The sequence below is a fragment of the Ptychodera flava genome, chromosome 9, assembly GCF_041260155.1.
Source record: "Ptychodera flava strain L36383 chromosome 9, AS_Pfla_20210202, whole genome shotgun sequence".
Classification (NCBI taxonomy): Eukaryota; Metazoa; Hemichordata; class Enteropneusta; family Ptychoderidae; genus Ptychodera; species Ptychodera flava.
In genome coordinates, this window is record NC_091936.1 from 15,254,049 (window position 1) to 15,273,514 (window position 19,466).

Sequence of the window (19,466 nt, forward strand, 5' to 3'; positions counted from 1 at the left end):
AACGCAGGCAGGGCGCCAACTGTTGCACTCAGCATTTGCATGCCATCGTCCGTTTGTTACGAAATGCTTGCATAAGAGACCTTGACATGGGCCAAATTAGTTCTAAGATGGCGGGTCTCATGGGCAATATGCTGATTCGTAGTCTGGTTTACGATATTGGAATTCAGTGGGGTTTGTTCGCTATTGCCGCATTCTTCCAGACGGAGAAGTTCTACGACCTGGCAGGTAGGTCCTGTGACCTTTGTACTCACGTTTACCGGCATGTTTTATTGGATTTATGCAGTGCACTATGGAAGACCGGTCACGACATGCGACATGCGACCTGCGACTTCAAAACTGCGACCTGCGTCCTGCGAGTTTGAAACATACGACCTGCGACTTCGGCATTTAGACCAAGGCGTAGGCCTAACCTGCGACTTCACAACAGCGACCTGCGTCCTGCGTGTTTGTCAAACTGCGATATCAGTCTTGATTTGTTCGCACCATTGCTCTGAACACGAGCCTGAAAAACACGAGGGACACCATTGCACTATATTAAAACAGCCGGTTTACCGCATTCTCGCGACCAGAGCATTATTTTCGCACCGCTGGCCTACGCAAAAATCGGCCAGCGAAAGAATTCAACCAGCGATAGAAGTGCGTGAAGCTGTGACGGTAGAGAATTCCACAAACGAAGAGCACAAATTTATTTTCCTTCTTACGAAAGGCAAACCGATCTGAAATAATGCAATAGCAATAGGGTTTTAAACGTCTACATCAGTGTTTAATAGTTTCTGGAACTTTTCTGCCTACATGATCTAAAATATTATATACACACAAAAATAATATGTACATATTATAGTATGTACATATTAGGCTTAAAGACTGAAAATAGGATTGTAGGAGGGTTTAATTATGTCCTGTTTTACAGTTTTAACTCGCGTTATCTATAAAGAACTTGAGTCGGTCTCTGGCTATTCATGGTTAGCAAATATGTTTGCACTTCTGTCAATATCAGTATTATTTTAACTGCTTTACTTTGCATATGTTATTTGTGTAGACAAATGTAGTCCGAAGTTAACCAGTAAGAATATTTTATTTTTCCAACTGAACAAAAGTTGGATCAATTCGATTTTTTGACGAAAAGTAACAACATCCGATGATCAATCACTAGAGAATTGGAACAAAACTGGAAATGTTAGAAAATGAACGACAATAACTGAAAATTCGAATGTTTGCAATGACACTGACGCAGTTATGATACAGGGGGGACAACTGATGAATTAAACAGACAGCTAGATGGTTATACCACAGTGAAATGAGGATAAATACCAGAGATTTCTAAAAATCAAAAAGTTTGTCGATAACATAAGGAAAGAAGCGAGGTAAGGCAGACGAAGAATATCTAAAATAATTTGAAATTATAATATAGGCCTATACATATAAATGCCTATCACGTAGCATATTATTTTCCATGCATTAACACGGACTGTCAACATTTCCGTCATAAAATTATCTCTCCAGATGAAAATGAGTGAACTGGTGTGTACATGAATTGAGTTTTGCCAGACTTGGTGAACGATTTACCAAAGCGAAAGCAATGGCTTATTAATTGATCGATGTTGAACGTTAAATCTCCTTTCCACGTTTTACCCTTTGAGCGCTGTAATTTTCTCCCACCAAAATTTTAGTGCAAAATTTTACCAATTGTATGATTTTTCTGTAATTTTTTGATAATTTTGGACCAAATCGAACATTCATCGACATTTCATTGGCTACAGGTTTTTCCCAATTTTTTTGCAAAAATTGGAGAAAAATTGACAGGGGTTTTATTATATAAAGGGGACAAAAATAGACTTTGGCGCTCAAAGGATTAAAGTTCACGCAAGACGCCTCCAATCTAATACTGAGGAAAACACCATGAAACGTTACGTGTTGTTGTCGCATGTCGCAGTTGTGAAGTCGCAGGTCGCAGTTTGACAAACACGCAGGTCGCAGTTTTGAAGTCGCAGGTCGCATGTCGCATGTCGTGACCGGTCTTCCATAGTGCACGTACACGTATTACCTACAGGAGGATCATGGAGGTAGAATGATATCCCGTGGCCGTTCCGTTCTACTACCTCCATCAAGCATCGCTTGTACCATTATTCTGCATGTAATGTTAGTTTGTTAAACATCGTGTGGAATGCATCAATTTTCTGTGTACTGGTAACAAGATGTCCTTGTAGAGGGGGACATTGTTTGTATTTCTATTTATTTTTAAGGGGGTTTTGTTTAAGTAGAGGGATTTGCACAATCATGTACTCTTGAGAAAACACTCAGTGTCAGAACCCCGAATCCATCATAAAATACACTTGCTAAAAAATAACATAAAACAAAACAATATGAATAACATCACAAAACCACTGTCAATCATCTACTTCTAGCAATAATTTACAAATCTTGCTGTCATGTCAAAATGTGTAACCTTGGAACTTTGTAGGAACCCTTTCTCCCTATTTCAGCATAATAGATCCAATTTTGCTACAACAAGCTAAAGGGTTATGGTAAATTTGGTAGGTAAAAGTCTAGGGTCAACAAAAAAAGCTAGGATTACGTAACTCTGCTGGAGGACTTACAGCCTTAGGCTAGCCTGCCCAAAAGGGTCACAAACTGAATAGCAAACAAGTAAGGAAAAAAAATCAGATCAGACAAAAATGAATAACAAAATTGAAAAGGAACAGCTAGGCTAAAAACAACAAACAAATAATGACTAAATAGACAGTCTACTCATATTTGCTGCAGTCATAGTTTACTGTAATACAAAGGTAGCCTTATACATTGTTGAAGGTAGTATCTAATGAGAGAAAAACTTGCTCAAACTTTTTCCCCAGGGAAACTTTCAACCATCCTGTTCCAAAATGAAGAAAAAAAATCAGGGGTCACTGTGCAAGTATTTTTATTAGAGAAACAAATTACTTAAATTTACCAATACTTTAATTTCAAAATGGTTGTCATCACTGTGTTAACTCTATTGGGCAAAATTAAATTATTCTTTTCACCGTAATGAGACTGTGACCATTTTATATCTCCACAAGTATTAAAATGAGCCAACACAAATGATAAAGCAGAAAGATATTTTAGACAATTTTGATCTTTATTATCTATCTCATACGTGCATCATTATGAATGGTGATTGTCAGTCTTGTTGTGCCAGTGTCACTGTGTGTACCACTTCATTGACACAGGGAACACCATTGAAACAAGCTACTTAGATGCATCATTCATTTGTTTTGTTTGTGTTTCCTTCAGGCTCAGGAACATTCATATTCCTGGCTTTGCAGACGCTGAGATGGGGTGAGACGTACTTTACAAGACAGAAGATACAGAGTGGAATGGTCGTTGTCTGGGGACTCAGGTAATTTGGTAAAAAAGTCACTGAAAGCCATGCCATATCTACTGTTTTGGATTCTGGCACAAATAATTGTCCAGGGTACATGTAGATATGGATTGTATGTCACATATTCAGCGAGGTTTCTTCACAGTTTAAAAGACCACAGCAGATATAAGAAAATAATATACAATTTTGTTCAGCTGCTTGTGCAATGTTAATCATTTTATGTATTTGGTGCACAATTATTCAACACTGTGTGTGTACATGAACGATCCCATTGTTATAATCATGTCACTATCTTATAGCCGCACTTTTCAATCCCAGGTTCTCGCATTAGTGGAGTTCTCCTCCCAGTCAAACACTTGGCCAGTACGATGTTTGATTTCTATAACATTAATTACTCAAATTGATCTCAACCTTTTGTCACCTTTTGCTAATCCTGCAAACAGAGTTTATACAAGCTTTTGATTGATGGTCAGTTCAAATCGCCAACGGTCATTGATTCCCTACCACCAACGCTCGAATTTCCTAAAAAATTGTCTTCCAGTCGCATTAGACTTTGAATATAACCACAGAGTTCGATTGGCAGCAAGTTCGCGCTGACCGCTTGGCAGTCTTCTGTGTTTTTGCGGCCGGGGAAAACTAAAAAGTGGCATTTTCTGGAGCATATGTGCCCACGTGTTGCTTGTTTGGTGTCCACTTACACAATGAACGCTGCCATAGGTTCGCGTCCTTTTAAAGGGAGACTACGCCTTTAAACACTCATGTCACTATCTTATAGCATGTGACGGTCAAGGTAAGCTTTACCCAGGAGATAAAGAATCGAATGAATGATGATGATTCAAATGCATAGTGTTACCATTTTGCATTTATTGCTGTTTCAGAAGAAATTGTGTTTTCCCAGTGAACCCTTGTCTGCACCATAATCGAGTAAAATTTGATTTCATTGGGGTAGGAGAACTTGGGAGTAAGGATATCGACGGTGTTGTCTTCTCTCTGTCTATTTCTATCTGTCTATCTCTCTCTCTACAGACTTGGTCTATTTTTGTTTACAAGAGTGTTGCGGGAAGGTAAAGATTCTCGGTTTGATAAAGTCCGAGGCAAGCCATTAATATTTTTCATCTACTGGACTATCCAAGGTAATATTTACCTTTTGACATTTTATCCACAGGGCGTTGTCTACATGTCCGTCCCCAGGGGTGGGTAGGTGTTTCGTTGTATCGCTAATAAAGATATATTCTACCAACCTTTGGTGTTTCGGTCCTAACTTAGCACTGCCCTTGACAATCTTGCGTATACGTTTTATCAACATGCTGCGTCTATTATCTGATGAGTTTGAGTGCCTAATTAGCCAAAGTAATCAAGGGTAAATTACTAATCTGTGGACGCTTTCACCAGATTATCACCGTATTAAATTTGACAAAGTCAACAACGAACGCACCAGCAAGGTATAACTGAAGACCTTGCTGGTGCATTCGTTGTTGACTTTGTCAAATTTAATCTGGTGATAATCTGGTGAGAGCGTCCACAGATTAGTAATTTACCCTTGATTACTTTGGCTAATTAGGCACTCAAACTCATCAGATAATAGACGCAGCATGTTGATAAAACGTATACGCAAGATTGTCAAGGGCAGTGCTAAGTTAAGACCGAAACACCAAAGGTTGGTAGAATATATCTTTATTAGCGATACAACGAAACACCTACCCATCCCTGGGGACGGACATATAGACAACGCCCTGTGGTTTATCCAAAGACTTAAGATAGTTATGCACCTCAAAAGTGAAAGACTTAAACTTTTGCTCAAACTTTTCTCCAGGAAATGTTCTACCATTGTCTTGCCAAATCGAGAATAAAAATCCGAGGTCACCATGCAAAGTTTGGTACCGGAGGAACAAATTACCTAACATTTACCGATATTTGAAATTCAAAATGGCCGCCATCCGTATGTTAAACTCTATGAAGAAAAAGAAAGATTTGATTTTCAAAAAAAAAGATGGTGAAAATTTTTCTTACTCAATGAGCTTTAAAATAAGCCCCCACAAGAGGTAGACCAAAAAGTGTAGTTGTACGGTATACGTTTAAGAGTCTGAATATCTGTCCTCAATGTGCATTCTTCCTTAATGACAACAGCTATCCTTGCTTTGAATAGCAAGTACCATGATACACACCAAATCTTCACCTCTTCATTGATGATTTAAGCTTGGGAGTTATTTTGATCAAGGCTGTCATAATTATCTTTCTCAATTTGGCCTTCAACAAAATTACATTTTCAAGTATTTATAGATTGCCAGGGCATACCACAAAAGCAACATGTACTCCGTTTACCAATGTGCATTGGTTTTCCTCATTTTCTCCCTTGGTTTTTTTATAAGTGTTTATTATGCGTATTACGATCGTTTTTAATTTGAGAGACTTCAGTCACATTGGGCAGATTTTGTTACTCAAAATAAAGTGCTATGTCACCATAACTATCATTTACCCATAATACCTCTTTGAAAAAATAGTCTATATGAGGTGACTTCTAATGCACAATTTTAGGCAAATTAATATTTTCCACTGATAATGACTCATTACTGGTTGATTTGCATACTAAACAATGCTTGTTAATATACTTTGCATATACATGCAATAGAGTTAATTTAGAATTAAGATTGGCTTCAGCATAGAACCAATTCATTAAATTTATGTTTTTTTCTTCTGCACAGCATTATGGGTCTGGGTCACACTTGCACCAACTTTGATCTTGAACTCTGAAAAGAAAGACAAGGAACTGACTACTAGGGATTACGTTGGCTGGTCACTATGGGCGATAGGTTTCCTGATGGAAGCCATTTCTGATTATCAGAAATCGTCTTTCCGTAGTAACCCAGATAATGCGGTAAGTTCCATGGTAGTGCTTTTGCCATTTATCAGGTTTGAACTTTGTTTGGAATATTGAAGAAAAATGGGTCCAGATTTCCCACAAAGCAACATCGTCCAAGAGGTCCCATTTTTAGCTCCCACATGGCCATACGTATATGAGCCAATGGGAACTATTCTTATAGGTTGGAAAAATTGCCTGTATGTATGTATTTGTGTTTGTCTATCTGTCTGTCAACATCGAAAACTCCTAAACTGCAGCACCTGCCATCTTAGTATTTTTAGCTCACATTTGGTTTTACCAATGTGAGTTTATAATATAGTCTGAAGTCGATGGCGTCTGTATGTATGTGTGTATGTATGTATGTATGTATGTATGTATGATGTATGTATGTATGTATGTACAGTATGTCCGTCAACATCAAAAACACGCAAACCGCTGCACGTTTCAGCTTGGTATTTGGTGTGTGGATGCATCCTGGGCTATAGATGGGATTTTGTTCAAATGAAGTCTGCATTGCCAAAATTATGCAAATGAGCTTACAAAATGTGAAAATGGTCAAGAATTAATATCTCGAGAACCGCTGTTTTGATTGATTTGAAAATTTGTGTGCAAGTACCTTAGGTTAACCTTATACAGTTTTATGAATATTGTGAAGATATCCTTGATTTTGTATTTTTGCTGAATTTTTTGGGATTTTTCTCATTTTCAGTAAAAATTCTTCTTCTCTGAAACCGCCGGCCCAATCGCTCTCAAATTTGGGTTGTCTCTTTGCAAGGGTGTTACTCTTATAATTTGTTGAAATTATGACAAAATTGGGAAAATATCTATTTTTGTGCAATTCTGTCATTTTTGGTCAAAAAATCTTAGACAGTGTTTCCTTTTTAAAACCCCTGGACAGACAGCTTTCATATTTCGTACACAGACGTACAGAGTTGACAATACTTAGATATGTGGAAATTGTCCTGAAATATAAAAAATTGTATTTTTAAGGCAATATTGTCATTTTTGGTCAAAAAACTTTGTCTCAACATTACTGTTTGATAGCTTTGTAATTTGGTATAAAGTCCCTCGTTTGATAGCTTTGTAATTTGGTATAAAGTCCCGAAAGATGTTATCAGATAAATTTTCTGCTCAAAGTGTTGGGAAACCCCAAAATTTGTATATTTTAGGTACGTTTCTCAGTTTGTGACCTTAAATGACCTATACTAACCCAGGATATGTTGTGAGACAATTTTGAAGGCTGTGAACATAATTTTGTCATATTTGATACCATTTGTAGAAAATTTGATCCAGAAAACAAAGCTGAGGTGATTTTTTTCATTTTGACCAATTTTTGCAACTTTTCTATGTAAGACATACAAAAACTGATGAGAAATTTGGATCCAGGATAATTCCAGATGTTGTAATCACCACCCACAGTGGAAGGCATTTCACTATCTGTAACTAACTTAAATGCTGTTTACATTAGAATGATAACACTCATGGCATTAATTAAAAATCTCCAAGGTTGTAAATGTACTTCCTGTCATTTGGTCTTATGTAATACCAAGGGGTGGAACATTTGATATGCAGGAGGGGGTAGGGTTTAGAAGATCAATGATGTAGCATTACTTTTTTACCAGATCCCTTGTGCATTTTTTGCCCACTCCCACCTTTTCTTTTTATCAAGCCTTCTCTGTTTTTTGTTGACATTTGCTTATGTATTTAGGATCTGCTTGTCCCATTGCTATAGAAGTTGATATGCATGTTCATAAAGATGACCTCCAGTACCTAAGTTTGAGACCTTATTTGCTTTTGTCATTCTTGTTTTTCCTGGTTTAAATATTTCTGGAATGGACCAATTCAAACCGAATGTGAGCACATAGTGTCCTTGACGGTATTTTTTTCAAAGGAATATTATATAGGGCTCAGCCCTTGGTGTCGCGCCAGGGTTAAGATTGGCAATGTTATTTATATTGATTCATGATAAACTGTAATTGTTACTTCATAAACGTTTATATGACAACTATGCCCAGTTTCCCTCTGATGAAAGCAGTTCACGTACGTACACGACGTCAGCAGGGCAGGTATAGATTTTCTGTAGCGTGTAAAAATTTTGGACAAAAATTGGCAATTTTTACAATGATAACAGCCTATTGCGTTAAACAAGGGACGTATTATGCAATCATTATCATTGCAATGGTAACCGCACTGCCCACCTTCCACTTGCAAGCTGAAAACTATAGCGTTCCGTCTAAAAACTGGCAATTTTTGAATCTAATTATTGACACAGGGGGCGCTCTTCTATAATTCAATCCCAGCATTCTTTGCGTATGCCCCCGTTCATATGCACGACAGTTTTCTCCCTTTATCTATATTAACGATATTTTGTATCAGCGACAAGGTGCATAATAACATTTACTGGCTAATAAAAGAGGTATATTTTATAAAAGGCATGTTATATAACAGTAATTTGTTTCGTATTTGTTTATTTACGAGTACTCAAAAAAAAAACATGGCGGCGCCCACGAAAGAAGGTACACTTCCGGTTACTCACATAGTATATTATGAATAAGCGCATGCGTAGTCAGTAAGCCGCTGGCGCGACTATTAAGGTAGTCTGCGCCTCGAAAATGAAAGACGCACAAGCTTTAGCTCAAACTTATCACAAGCAAACTTTCAACCATTCTCTTGCAAATTCAAGAATAGATATCAGGGGTTGCCATGCAAATTTTGATAATGGACAAACAGACCATCTGACATTTATTGACATTTTAAATTTAAGATGGCCTCTATCCCATTGTTAACTTCAAGGGAAAAATTGAATTTTCAATTTTTACAAAAATAAGCCTGTCAAAACTTCATTTACGCTTTGAGCTTCAAAATGAGCTCCTACAAGCAGGTCTGGAACGTCGCTCGTATGCGCGATTATCAACGTCGCGCAAAATCGCGCATAGTCGCGATGTTTGCTCCCATAATCCATTGCGCCGACCAAGATGGCGGCCTTCACACCGAAAGTAGAGGACGATCGTACGTCTGGTGAGTTTTTTGTAACACAATGTAAATTTATGTTGATTTCTTGTAAATTAAGATGAATTGCAACAAGTATTTGTAATAAAATGTAGCTATTCAAAAATTAATGCAATGCTCGTTCGTTCTCTTGAAATATTGGCTGTTGAATGAAGCTAGAGCACGTAAGCCGTCGCTACGTAAAGTAAAGTAAAGTACATGCCGGGAGTACATGTAAGCCTTTATTGAAATCGTATCCCAGTTGGGATCTTGATCATATAAGTACGTACGTGTGTCTGCCGTCGTGTCGCAAAATATCTTAATAGATCCCATGCTATGCCAGAGCTAACAGATTTGCAATTGTTTCAAAATATGAATGCCAGGGACGAAAGTAAGATTGAGTGGTGTAAGTGGCAGCCTTCACATTTGTATATGGCCTTGGCATCATGGAGTCGTAAAAATATACATATCCATGGCCTGATCGATCATATTCCTCATGAGTCCAACATTCAATCCTGTGGTTTACGTCAGAGCCAACATAGAAAATTGCTGATCGTAGATTCTCTTACTTCGATTTTGACCACAGGTTGTAAATCTACTAACTCACTTTGTATGAACAATGTTGTAATGTTGTGTACTGACTTCTGTCTCCTTGGTTACAGTTCAACTGGATTAAATTATCTATTCTAAAATTTGGCAAGTGCTGGATTCAATACCATTTTTGCAGTTTGTTATTTCAACATTTTATTGCATATTATAGTAGATTGATGTATAAAAGTAGGAATGCTAACTTAAATGTATCATTTGTTTTGATTTACAATAGATGATGCTATCCAACATATTTTGGTAGATACTGGTAACATACCAGTTGTTTATTTGCCAGAAGGTGTGGTTGCAAACCTTCTTAGTACTGGTGCTGCTCTGCCAACTACTGATACTAGCGATAGTCAGGGTAATAGAGATCAACATGCAGACTTTGGTCCCAATCATACATACATCAAAGGCATCAGGAGTAGGGCCAATGAACCAACAGCTGAAGATGCTATTAGTGTTAGGCAGGCTGGTGTAGGTACACTATCACAGGAGCTCAGTAGTCAGGTTGCCAAGCAAAAACATAACGCAATATGTAGAAAATCAAGACGTCTTCGTGGTTTCCACCGATATGCTTTAAAATATGCACCGGCCAATCAACTCAGGTACTTTCTAGTTACAGAAGACATACAAGGCAAAGGTTTTTACAGTGGCAATGAAGAACTGGAACAGAATTTCGTAAATAACAAATCAATAATGGCTTTCAACGCAGCAAAATCAACCAGTATGACTTTGGAAAACTTTGGTATTGACCCCAAAAATGTACTAAGTGTCATTCCACCCAGTCCCTCCAACTTAATGGTAACATGAGTTTTGTTCCTGGCCAACAGAAGAAACTCCTACAAAACACTTTACCAATTTCAAGATCAGCAGTTGTTCACCAGGACAACCCTGATACCCCTTCTCAGAAACATGCATGTCGTAAAGCAAACTTAGCCAACAAAAATCAGAAAGTAGTTTGCTTTGGATGCGACAGAAAGCGAGATGGTCGTAAAAAGGAAAGCTGGCCCCATTGTGTGAAGTGTGGCATAAATTCATGTTTGGAGTGTTCCACTTTGTTTTTCACCAGTATTGCTTCAGTTTTTTGCAAACGCTGTGCTGGGGTTTGATGTCACTGGGCAAATTTGTAGGCCAAATTTTGGCATTTTATGAAGTTTTTAAGAATGTTACAAATTTAGATTTGGATTTAAACTTGTGAAATCATTCAGAAAAATATGCCCTCAAACAGCCATTTAAAATATCAAGCAACATTTTTTTAACCATTTATTGGCATATTACTGATGAATGTATGTTAATACGACAGTTAGTAATTGAGTTTATTCCAGTAAAATAGGGCACTGTATATATCCATAAAATATGACTGACAAAATATGTCAAATGTTTGTAATTTTATAACCAGCTTTTATTTCTGAACTTCCAAAGGAACACTGCCTTTATCTGTAAGGATTTCTCAAATCTATTTGAGAAACATAACAGAAGACTCATACAAACATGTACATGTTTTACATTCTCAAAAACTGGGCAGTTATGATTGATAGTGTTAAGTGTACATAACACATGAATACGTTGCAAGTCCTCTTCAACACTGGCAAAGTCTAGAACATTATAAAACCACATACTATAATTCAGTCAGAGTATTAAAGATGAATACTATCATTCTGTCTCTCTGATGCCCAACACCATTGTGATTTTTCTGATGCACTAATGCAGGATTTGCAGTTGAATTCATATTTGAACTCAAAATCACTTTCTAGAAAAAAAATGAAGCAAAATATTATATTTTGCACTTGGAAAGTATTTGTGACAACAATCTGATTAAAATCAGATGTACGTAGTGTGAGCCGACAGCAGCAGAATACCGCCTAAGTATAGACGTCGCCGTGCTCTACATCTGATTTTCATCAGATTGTTGTGACATGTACTACAAAGTAGATTGGAAACCTGTATACTGAGGATATTATTTAAAACTTCACTGTCTGTAACTATAGCTGTTTTTACTCTATTTTGGTTCCGTGTATCTGTGGTTTCTTGTTCAACTTTCTACAGCAGAATAAAACATCAAATATTTTGGTTCTAAACACAAACTGTTTTGTACAATTTGCATTGATGTTGACAAAAATTGCATTCAAATCCAGATTTCATTGTGCAGATATAGACCATGTTGACAAACAATATATATTGGGTATTTTACAATACTGTGGGAACTGATCAAGAAACTGGGCTTTACTTGAAAATATCCAAAAAGATACAGCTGTGACTTTAATGGACAACTACAGTGTACAAGCTGATTAAGCCTGTGTTCATTCTCCCCTCAACTTCTGATAGATTTAAAGTTTGTTGATGGGATTTACTTCATGATATTTGAAGTCTATTCAATTTCATCATCAGAGACCATGACAACATTTGCTTGGGTGAGTGCACTTTGTACATCTACACAGTCTATTACTTTTCGATAAAACTGAAGATACAGCTCTTTTCGACCTTTCTCAACATTTGTTTTAAACTCATCCAACAGGAGAGACTTGACAGTGGTGTCACTGATATCATCAATAAATGATAAGATTTGATTTCTAATGAAATTTTTTGTTTGCCTTGATATGTCATTATACATGATACGCTCATCATAGGTAATGTACACTGGATGAAAATAGTATTCAGGTATATCATTCGGCTCCTGAAAAGATAATTGATGTTGATGAAATTTGCTCTTTTCAGCTGTGCTGAGCTGGAAAATTTAAGCAAATCCTGATCTAAGGGTTCCCCAGACACACTTGACAACCAATTGACTCCATGGTCATTGAGATACTGTGTTTCACGCAATCGGCTACGCCAAGCATTTACAGCAGGAGTGATATTTCTTACTTTTAGTGAATTCTCATTTGTTCCAATTCCCATCAGTTCAGTGGCTTTTGTATTCAACTCCCTCAGGGATTCCCAATTTCGACAGACAATTAACCATTTTTTAGTCGATGGTACACCTTTTGGCAACATGTGTTTTTGTTGCTTATTTATATTTTCAAGAACAAAGTCAAAATCTTCACCCAAGGATTCATTGCCACTTACACTGATAGTTTCATAGTTTTCAAACAAATCCTTCAAGTCACTTGGCATCATATACCTGTAAATGGCATCATGCACTTCTATTTGCTGGTAGTGAGGATGTACTCTGCCATGGAAGAGCATTGCACTTTTGTATTTAGCACTTTGGATGAGACTAGAATTATTTCTTCTCAAACCCATACGCATATTGATAATGGACTGTGCATATGTCAAACACTGCTCAACTGCATACATGAAATTTGGTACATGAGCTCTTGATTTCTTCACAAATTCATTGATGAAGCAATTTGCTGTTGGTTTTATTCCATGGCAGAGACAAGCTCTAACATAAGGTAAGACAAGCTCTTTCAATGTGCCTATGTTATAAATCAGTATCAAAATCCAAGTCTTATGATTATCACTGCATTTTTTTGCAGCTGCCTGTGCAGAGTCTGATTTGAATCCCATTATACGAGCTATATCACTCATAAATGGCACCCAATTCAATTCCATGAATGATTTCATTACATTCATTTCATAATGACCCATCCCAATTTTTAGCACAACCCAGTCAAATTCATGGTAATATTGTAAGACTAAACCCACATGCATTTCATTGTGGTGTTTCAGTAGATTTGGGTACCCCATGAAAGATATATTACAGTGGAAACATGCAAATACTTCTTGAGTAATTCGCATTATTAGTAATTATATTATAGCTTTGTCAATACCAGTGAATTTTGTGACGTCATATCCATACATTATTACTGATAATGTATTCCATTATTCAGCATTGCGGCCCCACAGCGAGCAAGTTTTTTTTTTTTGAAAACGAAAAAAGGACTGCGCATTTAAAAGGAGGGAAAATATCGGATAAACCATGTAATACACAAAACTATAAATCTTGATAATGGTGCACAATATTGATAATAATATCTTACTGTACGATTTATCACATTTTTTGAGTCCTCACGTACGCACTTGTCGTCTGGCTGGCTGGCGCTCAGCATGCAGTCCCCGTCCGATACGCTGGTTGTACTACTACGTTTGTTTACAACATGGTTCGCTTCGTTGCCGTGTACATTTGCAAACTCCTAGATGATACTGTGTTTGACACATGGCATATTATGTATGTCCGTGGCCATGTAAACGATGCAAGCGTGAAAGGCTACTCGAACCAGCCGTAAACGGGCCAACAACGGCAGCTTGCTGTCATCAACCTTGACCGGAAGTGTCTAAAATACTACGGAGCCATTCAAGTCTCAGTCCAACTCTACTACCAACAATCATGATGACCGTGGACTCGTGATCTAACATCTCGGCCACCTAATTCTGATGCACTGACTGTAATCGGAGACAACTTTCATTCATCATTTTTTTCTCCATGTCTGTGATTTTACCTTGCCTTGTTCTCGATATCGCGACGGTACCGAGACCCTCCAGTATGTTTGTAAACTGTACCTTTCAAGCACCCGTTTAGATCAAGTTCTGTCGTTCGCCGAAATAAAATAGCTCTTCTCAAGAAGCCATCGAAAATTAAATTTATAGACACAATTATTATTGAAATATAAACATTTGAATAACAATGTTGAACTCTGTTGATATCGTTTGCAATGAATGCTGTACTACTAGCGACATAATAATGATCGATCAGCTGATACCATGCAGCTCGCTGATCATACTGATGTCGATGCATGAACATTCCGTTTTCTTCATCTCTGGCATTTCACCGTGTCGATTTTTTGAATGGCATGATATTTAAAGGTGATGTTTCAAGTTTGATATAGACGGTAGGGATGCAGTTACTTTTCATTTCCTTCGAAAATACATCGTTTTTCAATTCAAAATGAACCGTGAAAGTGCTGGTCATTTTTTGTGCTGAACGTGCAGTGCACTGTGCAGTGTGGAGTGCATGTAATATGTACAGAGTCAGGGCCGATCATGCTGGACGACGCTCACTGGCTTCAAACTCAGTTTAAATTTCCTTTTTTATTCGTTTTCTACAACTACAAATTCACTGGCATTGCCAAAACTATAAAATAATAGCAATAATGCACCCCCTCCCGGCCCATAATGGACTCAAGCAAACTTTGCACTCCATAATGTACTCGGCTTCGCCTCGTACATTATGTCGTGCAAAGTTTGCTTTCGTCCATTATGGGCCGGGAGGGGGTGCATTATTGCTTAAATATGGTAAACCATCACAAATACAATGGTCCATTTACGAAGGGTACCCCCATATCTTTCGATTCCATTTGATTTACCTATTTTTCTCAGTATTAAAATCAAGTTTTCATAACTATTGGGATTTAAGAAAACAGGATCAGAAAGACAAAGCCTTGGGGTAGATATATGGTTACTTTCTACATGGTTATATTTACCCAAAGGTGAATCATTTACACAGTGAATAATAGAAGTATTCTGGTTGTCAGTGGAAAGTGTCAGCTCTGCGAACGTTTGTCGGTTTGCTGCAATACATTGTTCAGATATTAATTCAAAATCATTTGCACGTTCTTTGGCTTGTTTTAAATTGACTCCACAAGAATCACATTTTACTTTTCCCCGTTTGACATCGACATTACAGTTAGCACATTTACTATACAATTTTTCATGTTGATTTTTTTCGACTAAATAGTCTACATGGTCTAAATATCCTTCATCTGTATAGTTTTGTTCTTGTTCAACTTCTTTTATAATCGAATCAAGTAAATAGATCACTTGCTCATAATGAATCTCATCAAGAATTTTAAAATGGTTAGAATTAGAGTCACGAATTTCAACAACTTTGTCCTCAAATCCTGTTAATTTAAACCACTGTCTTGGCAATAACTGGTCATTTTTCTGGAGACTGCCATTAGAATCCAACTGGATCCACAAATGGTTACATATGACACTACTTGTGATTTTATTATCAGGCATCACTTGATGCCGACCCATTATAACCTGCTGGTTATCAAATACATTAGCAATATCACCTGGGGGACAGTCACAGGCCGATGACGCCTGATGATCTAACCATGAAACTACTGTGGAATAACTACCACCAGCTGGATTGCCAATATTCACAGCAGATTTACTACCAGTAACAGTGTAAGTACTTAAATTGGTCAAAAATGATAGTGGCCCGATAAACGCAGGACACCTAAGCTTGTAAATATTTTCCAGTGTACAACCCATCAAATATTTAGTTTTCATTGATACAATTGGATCAATACAAGATACACCCTTGACAAAATTCAAAACAACCTGGTTTCTCTCAGAAAGCCAACTATTTACATCAAATAGTTTGAGAAATTCCAAATCTTTATAATATTGAGATATTTTTGAAATATCTGATAACAGAGGCTGTGACTGCTGTTGACCCAAATAAAAACTAATATTACAAAGTTCGTCACTGTTCATCGTATCAAGTAGTTCACAAACAAGTTTACACTTGTCATCACTGTCAAGAGTCTTACTCAGATCTATGATGTCATCTAAATGACTAGGCTCTGCATCACATGCTCGCTCCCAGTCTGCTTTATGAGAGTCTATGTCAACTGAACTGGAACCACGGTGACCTCGGCCTGGGCCAGCTGTCCGTTGTTTTTTTCTCGGTCTCCCGACAAGAGAACAGTTTGGTGCTGCATATCCATGATCCCAATGTTTAGATGAACTAAAACATATTTTACAAGTATCACTATGGGGCTGGAAATTGTACAGTGTTACGGATGTTGAGAAAGTAGTATCCTTTTCCCGACACTGTCTATATCGATACAATAACGCTTTATGGGTTGGGCAGACTAGTCTTGGGTAAACTGCAGAGTCTTCATCAATGACGTTTATGTTGAAAACAGATCTAAACTCATCGGCAAACTTGGTTTTATCTGCTGATGGAGTTGGATCACACCTGACACTGCAAACCCTACATGTATGAAGCAGCAATTCACAATGGTGTTGGGCATCAGATGACATCATTCTTTATTGCTACAACCAAAATAAATTAAAAAAATGTAATGTATGATATTGACTCTGGTATCACTTGTTTCTGTTTTACATACACACATACTTGTTAAAATTATTACAGGGCTTTCGATTTCTATTTTCACTAATAAAATTATTTCCACAGCTTCTGACCTTATAATAATACTGTCATATCATCTGTACAGTGTACTACCTCAGACAAACTGTATTGGAAAGTTGACGAAAGTCAAATCTAAAATATGTTTTCTAGTAGTAAAACGAGTCTAGGCTTTTTCACTGTCCACTAGCTAACATACGAGTTGTTTTTTCTATTTGTGCAATGTGCCAAATAAGCCAGGCTGTCTTGTGGTAGCAAGTGAGCTTTGTGTCTAACACAAAGCAGCCTGACATTTCCTCGGCATATTCAGCGCAAATGGAGAAGACCTAGATGTCAGCTGGTGAGGACTGTGAGAAAGTCAGCCTTCAAACTTATCAAATAACGCATTCAAAAAGCTAGTTTTTTTCCGAATGAAATTAAAACGTATGACTTAAAACTTGCTACGTGTAATCAATGTATGGAAAAGCTAAGGCTTACCACTCTCATACCTCCATATGGGTTTACGAACGAAATCAAAACATTACGAAATCACTCTTTTACATTACAATGTCTTGACCGAGTTTTTTAGGTAAATATTATCAAACTACGTCAAAGATAAAAACTAGTACGGTATCAACACTTTTAAGGTGAATTTAGACCAAAGTGCTGCCTCAAATGACTGGTAATACGTTAGCTCAATCCACAAATTGCATCGATTTACATGATGCGTCACTGTCGTTCACAAAACATTATTTTCAGTAATAAAACATTACTGCTCACTTTATCGCCGAAATTATGATATTTGTGCATCAAATTTTCAAGTAAAATATCCCTATGAAGCCAAAAATATGGAATGTCTTCTCTAACCACAAAACATATCACAAAATCATCTGCGAACCGACGTTTCATCAACAAAAAATCGCTTACCATTCTGTCCGCGCCCCCGTTCATATCTTATCGTCTGCGCGAAGCCATACGGAAATGACGTCAGGTAATGACCTCTTGCCCAAAGTTAGAAAGCAAATGAATCAGAAGGCGAACTCGGCGGGCTGGTAAATAGATAATTTGTAGGTAATTTTAACCAAATTGCAAACGTAAGGTTAACTGGGTCGTCAATCGATGTGACCCGATCGATATGCAAACATATTCTGTCATGTGACACAACATCGCGATTTTGCGCGACGTTGATAATCGCGCATACGAGCGACGTTCCAGACCTGACAAGTTGTAGGTCACAAAAGTATTGTAAAAGTTCTGGAGTCGTAGTATCTGTTCCTGAGGTGGATTCTGTCTTGAGTAGACGAGAGGCCCCTAAAGAAAGTCGTATTAATTTTTGTAAGGAAAAATAGGCCTAGAGTCCGTCAGTTAGCCAAACATCTATGAAAAAATGCCTCATGACTTTGGTTTTCGACAAATCTTGCCACATGGTACAAATGAACATGATAAATCTGACCATTTGTACAAAAATGACTGATATACTTTGTTGGTTGAAGAACAGGCGATGGAAAAATGCATTTCTTATGCAATATCAGCATCTGATAATCAGTGAAAGTGTTTTGTCTCTTAAGTATTGATTATTCTTTCATACTCTGTTTTGTGTAGTTAATTTCTGCCCATTTCACTATGATATGTTCGTGTACATTTCATAACTGAATGAGAGGAGACTGATGGTAATATTCTTATTTGAACAAATCATTGTCATACTTTTATTTTGGTAACAATTTAATATGTTGATGAACAATGTTAATAAAAAAATTTGACTGTCATACATATAAATGAAAGGTGAAAAAGAAACTATTCTGATACAGTAGTACATCTCATATATTCTTCTTCTATTTTAGACAAAGTTTATGAGTACTGGTCTGTGGAGCATAAGCCGACACCCAAATTATTTTGGCGAGATACTTCTATGGTCTGGCTTGTTCGTCAGTGCATCAACCATCATGTCTGGCTATCAGTACACCAGTGTTCTATCACCAATGTTTGTAGCCTATCTACTCATCAGGGTCAGTGGAATACCGTTGCTGGAGAAGAGCGCCCTCAAGAGGTGGGGTGGTAATCCCCAATATCAGCAGTATGTGAAAAACACTGCTGTCTTAATTCCGTTTATTTGGTGAAGACAAAAAATTGACTTTTTGACACTATGATAAAGTACATGTGAGAATAGTCATAAGGCAAGAATAGTCAAAAGTATACTTTGTATTTTTATATTGGCAAAAATATGTTATTACCCTAGTTGGATGATAGGTGGTCAAAAATGAGTTACAATGGGAAAGTCTGGTGCTACTGATGCATGCCTGGTTGTCAGTGTGGCTGTCATATGTGTTTGGATCAACCATACGTTTTCAGCATGTGGAAAATAGATTAAGTGCACCATGAAATGACATCTTCTTGCTGTGAATATCAAAATGGAAATGGAATGTGAAATCCGTTGTCAGCACACTGCTTGTGAAGATATTAACACTGGACATGTTTCTGTTGTACACCTCCACCTCTCTACCTCAAATTGATGCAACAACATTACAAAATTGTTCAAGATAAATCATTTATGGTGAATAAACAGGTGTGGTTTTCACCCACACACCACTATA

At 37.3% G+C, this 19,466-nt stretch overlaps 1 protein-coding gene and 1 long non-coding RNA gene across 2 annotated transcripts; one reads left to right on the forward strand and one right to left on the reverse strand.

The window, feature by feature from the left end:
• The first annotated feature begins 6 nt into the window (after positions 1 to 6).
• LOC139140110 (uncharacterized) lies at positions 7 to 19,466 on the forward strand. Its single transcript, XM_070709140.1, has 5 exons — positions 7 to 225; positions 3,271 to 3,376; positions 4,385 to 4,491; positions 6,061 to 6,233; positions 18,717 to 19,466. The coding sequence occupies exons 1-5, from the start codon at positions 87 to 89 to the stop codon at positions 18,990 to 18,992; spliced, it is 801 nt and encodes a 266-aa protein (XP_070565241.1). The 5' UTR covers positions 7 to 86; the 3' UTR covers positions 18,993 to 19,466.
• On the reverse strand, positions 15,718 to 17,920 carry LOC139140106 (uncharacterized). Its single transcript, XR_011553945.1, has 2 exons — positions 17,803 to 17,920; positions 15,718 to 16,802 (listed from the first exon to the last, which is right to left on the reverse strand). It is a non-coding gene; the product is annotated as an uncharacterized lncRNA (long non-coding RNA).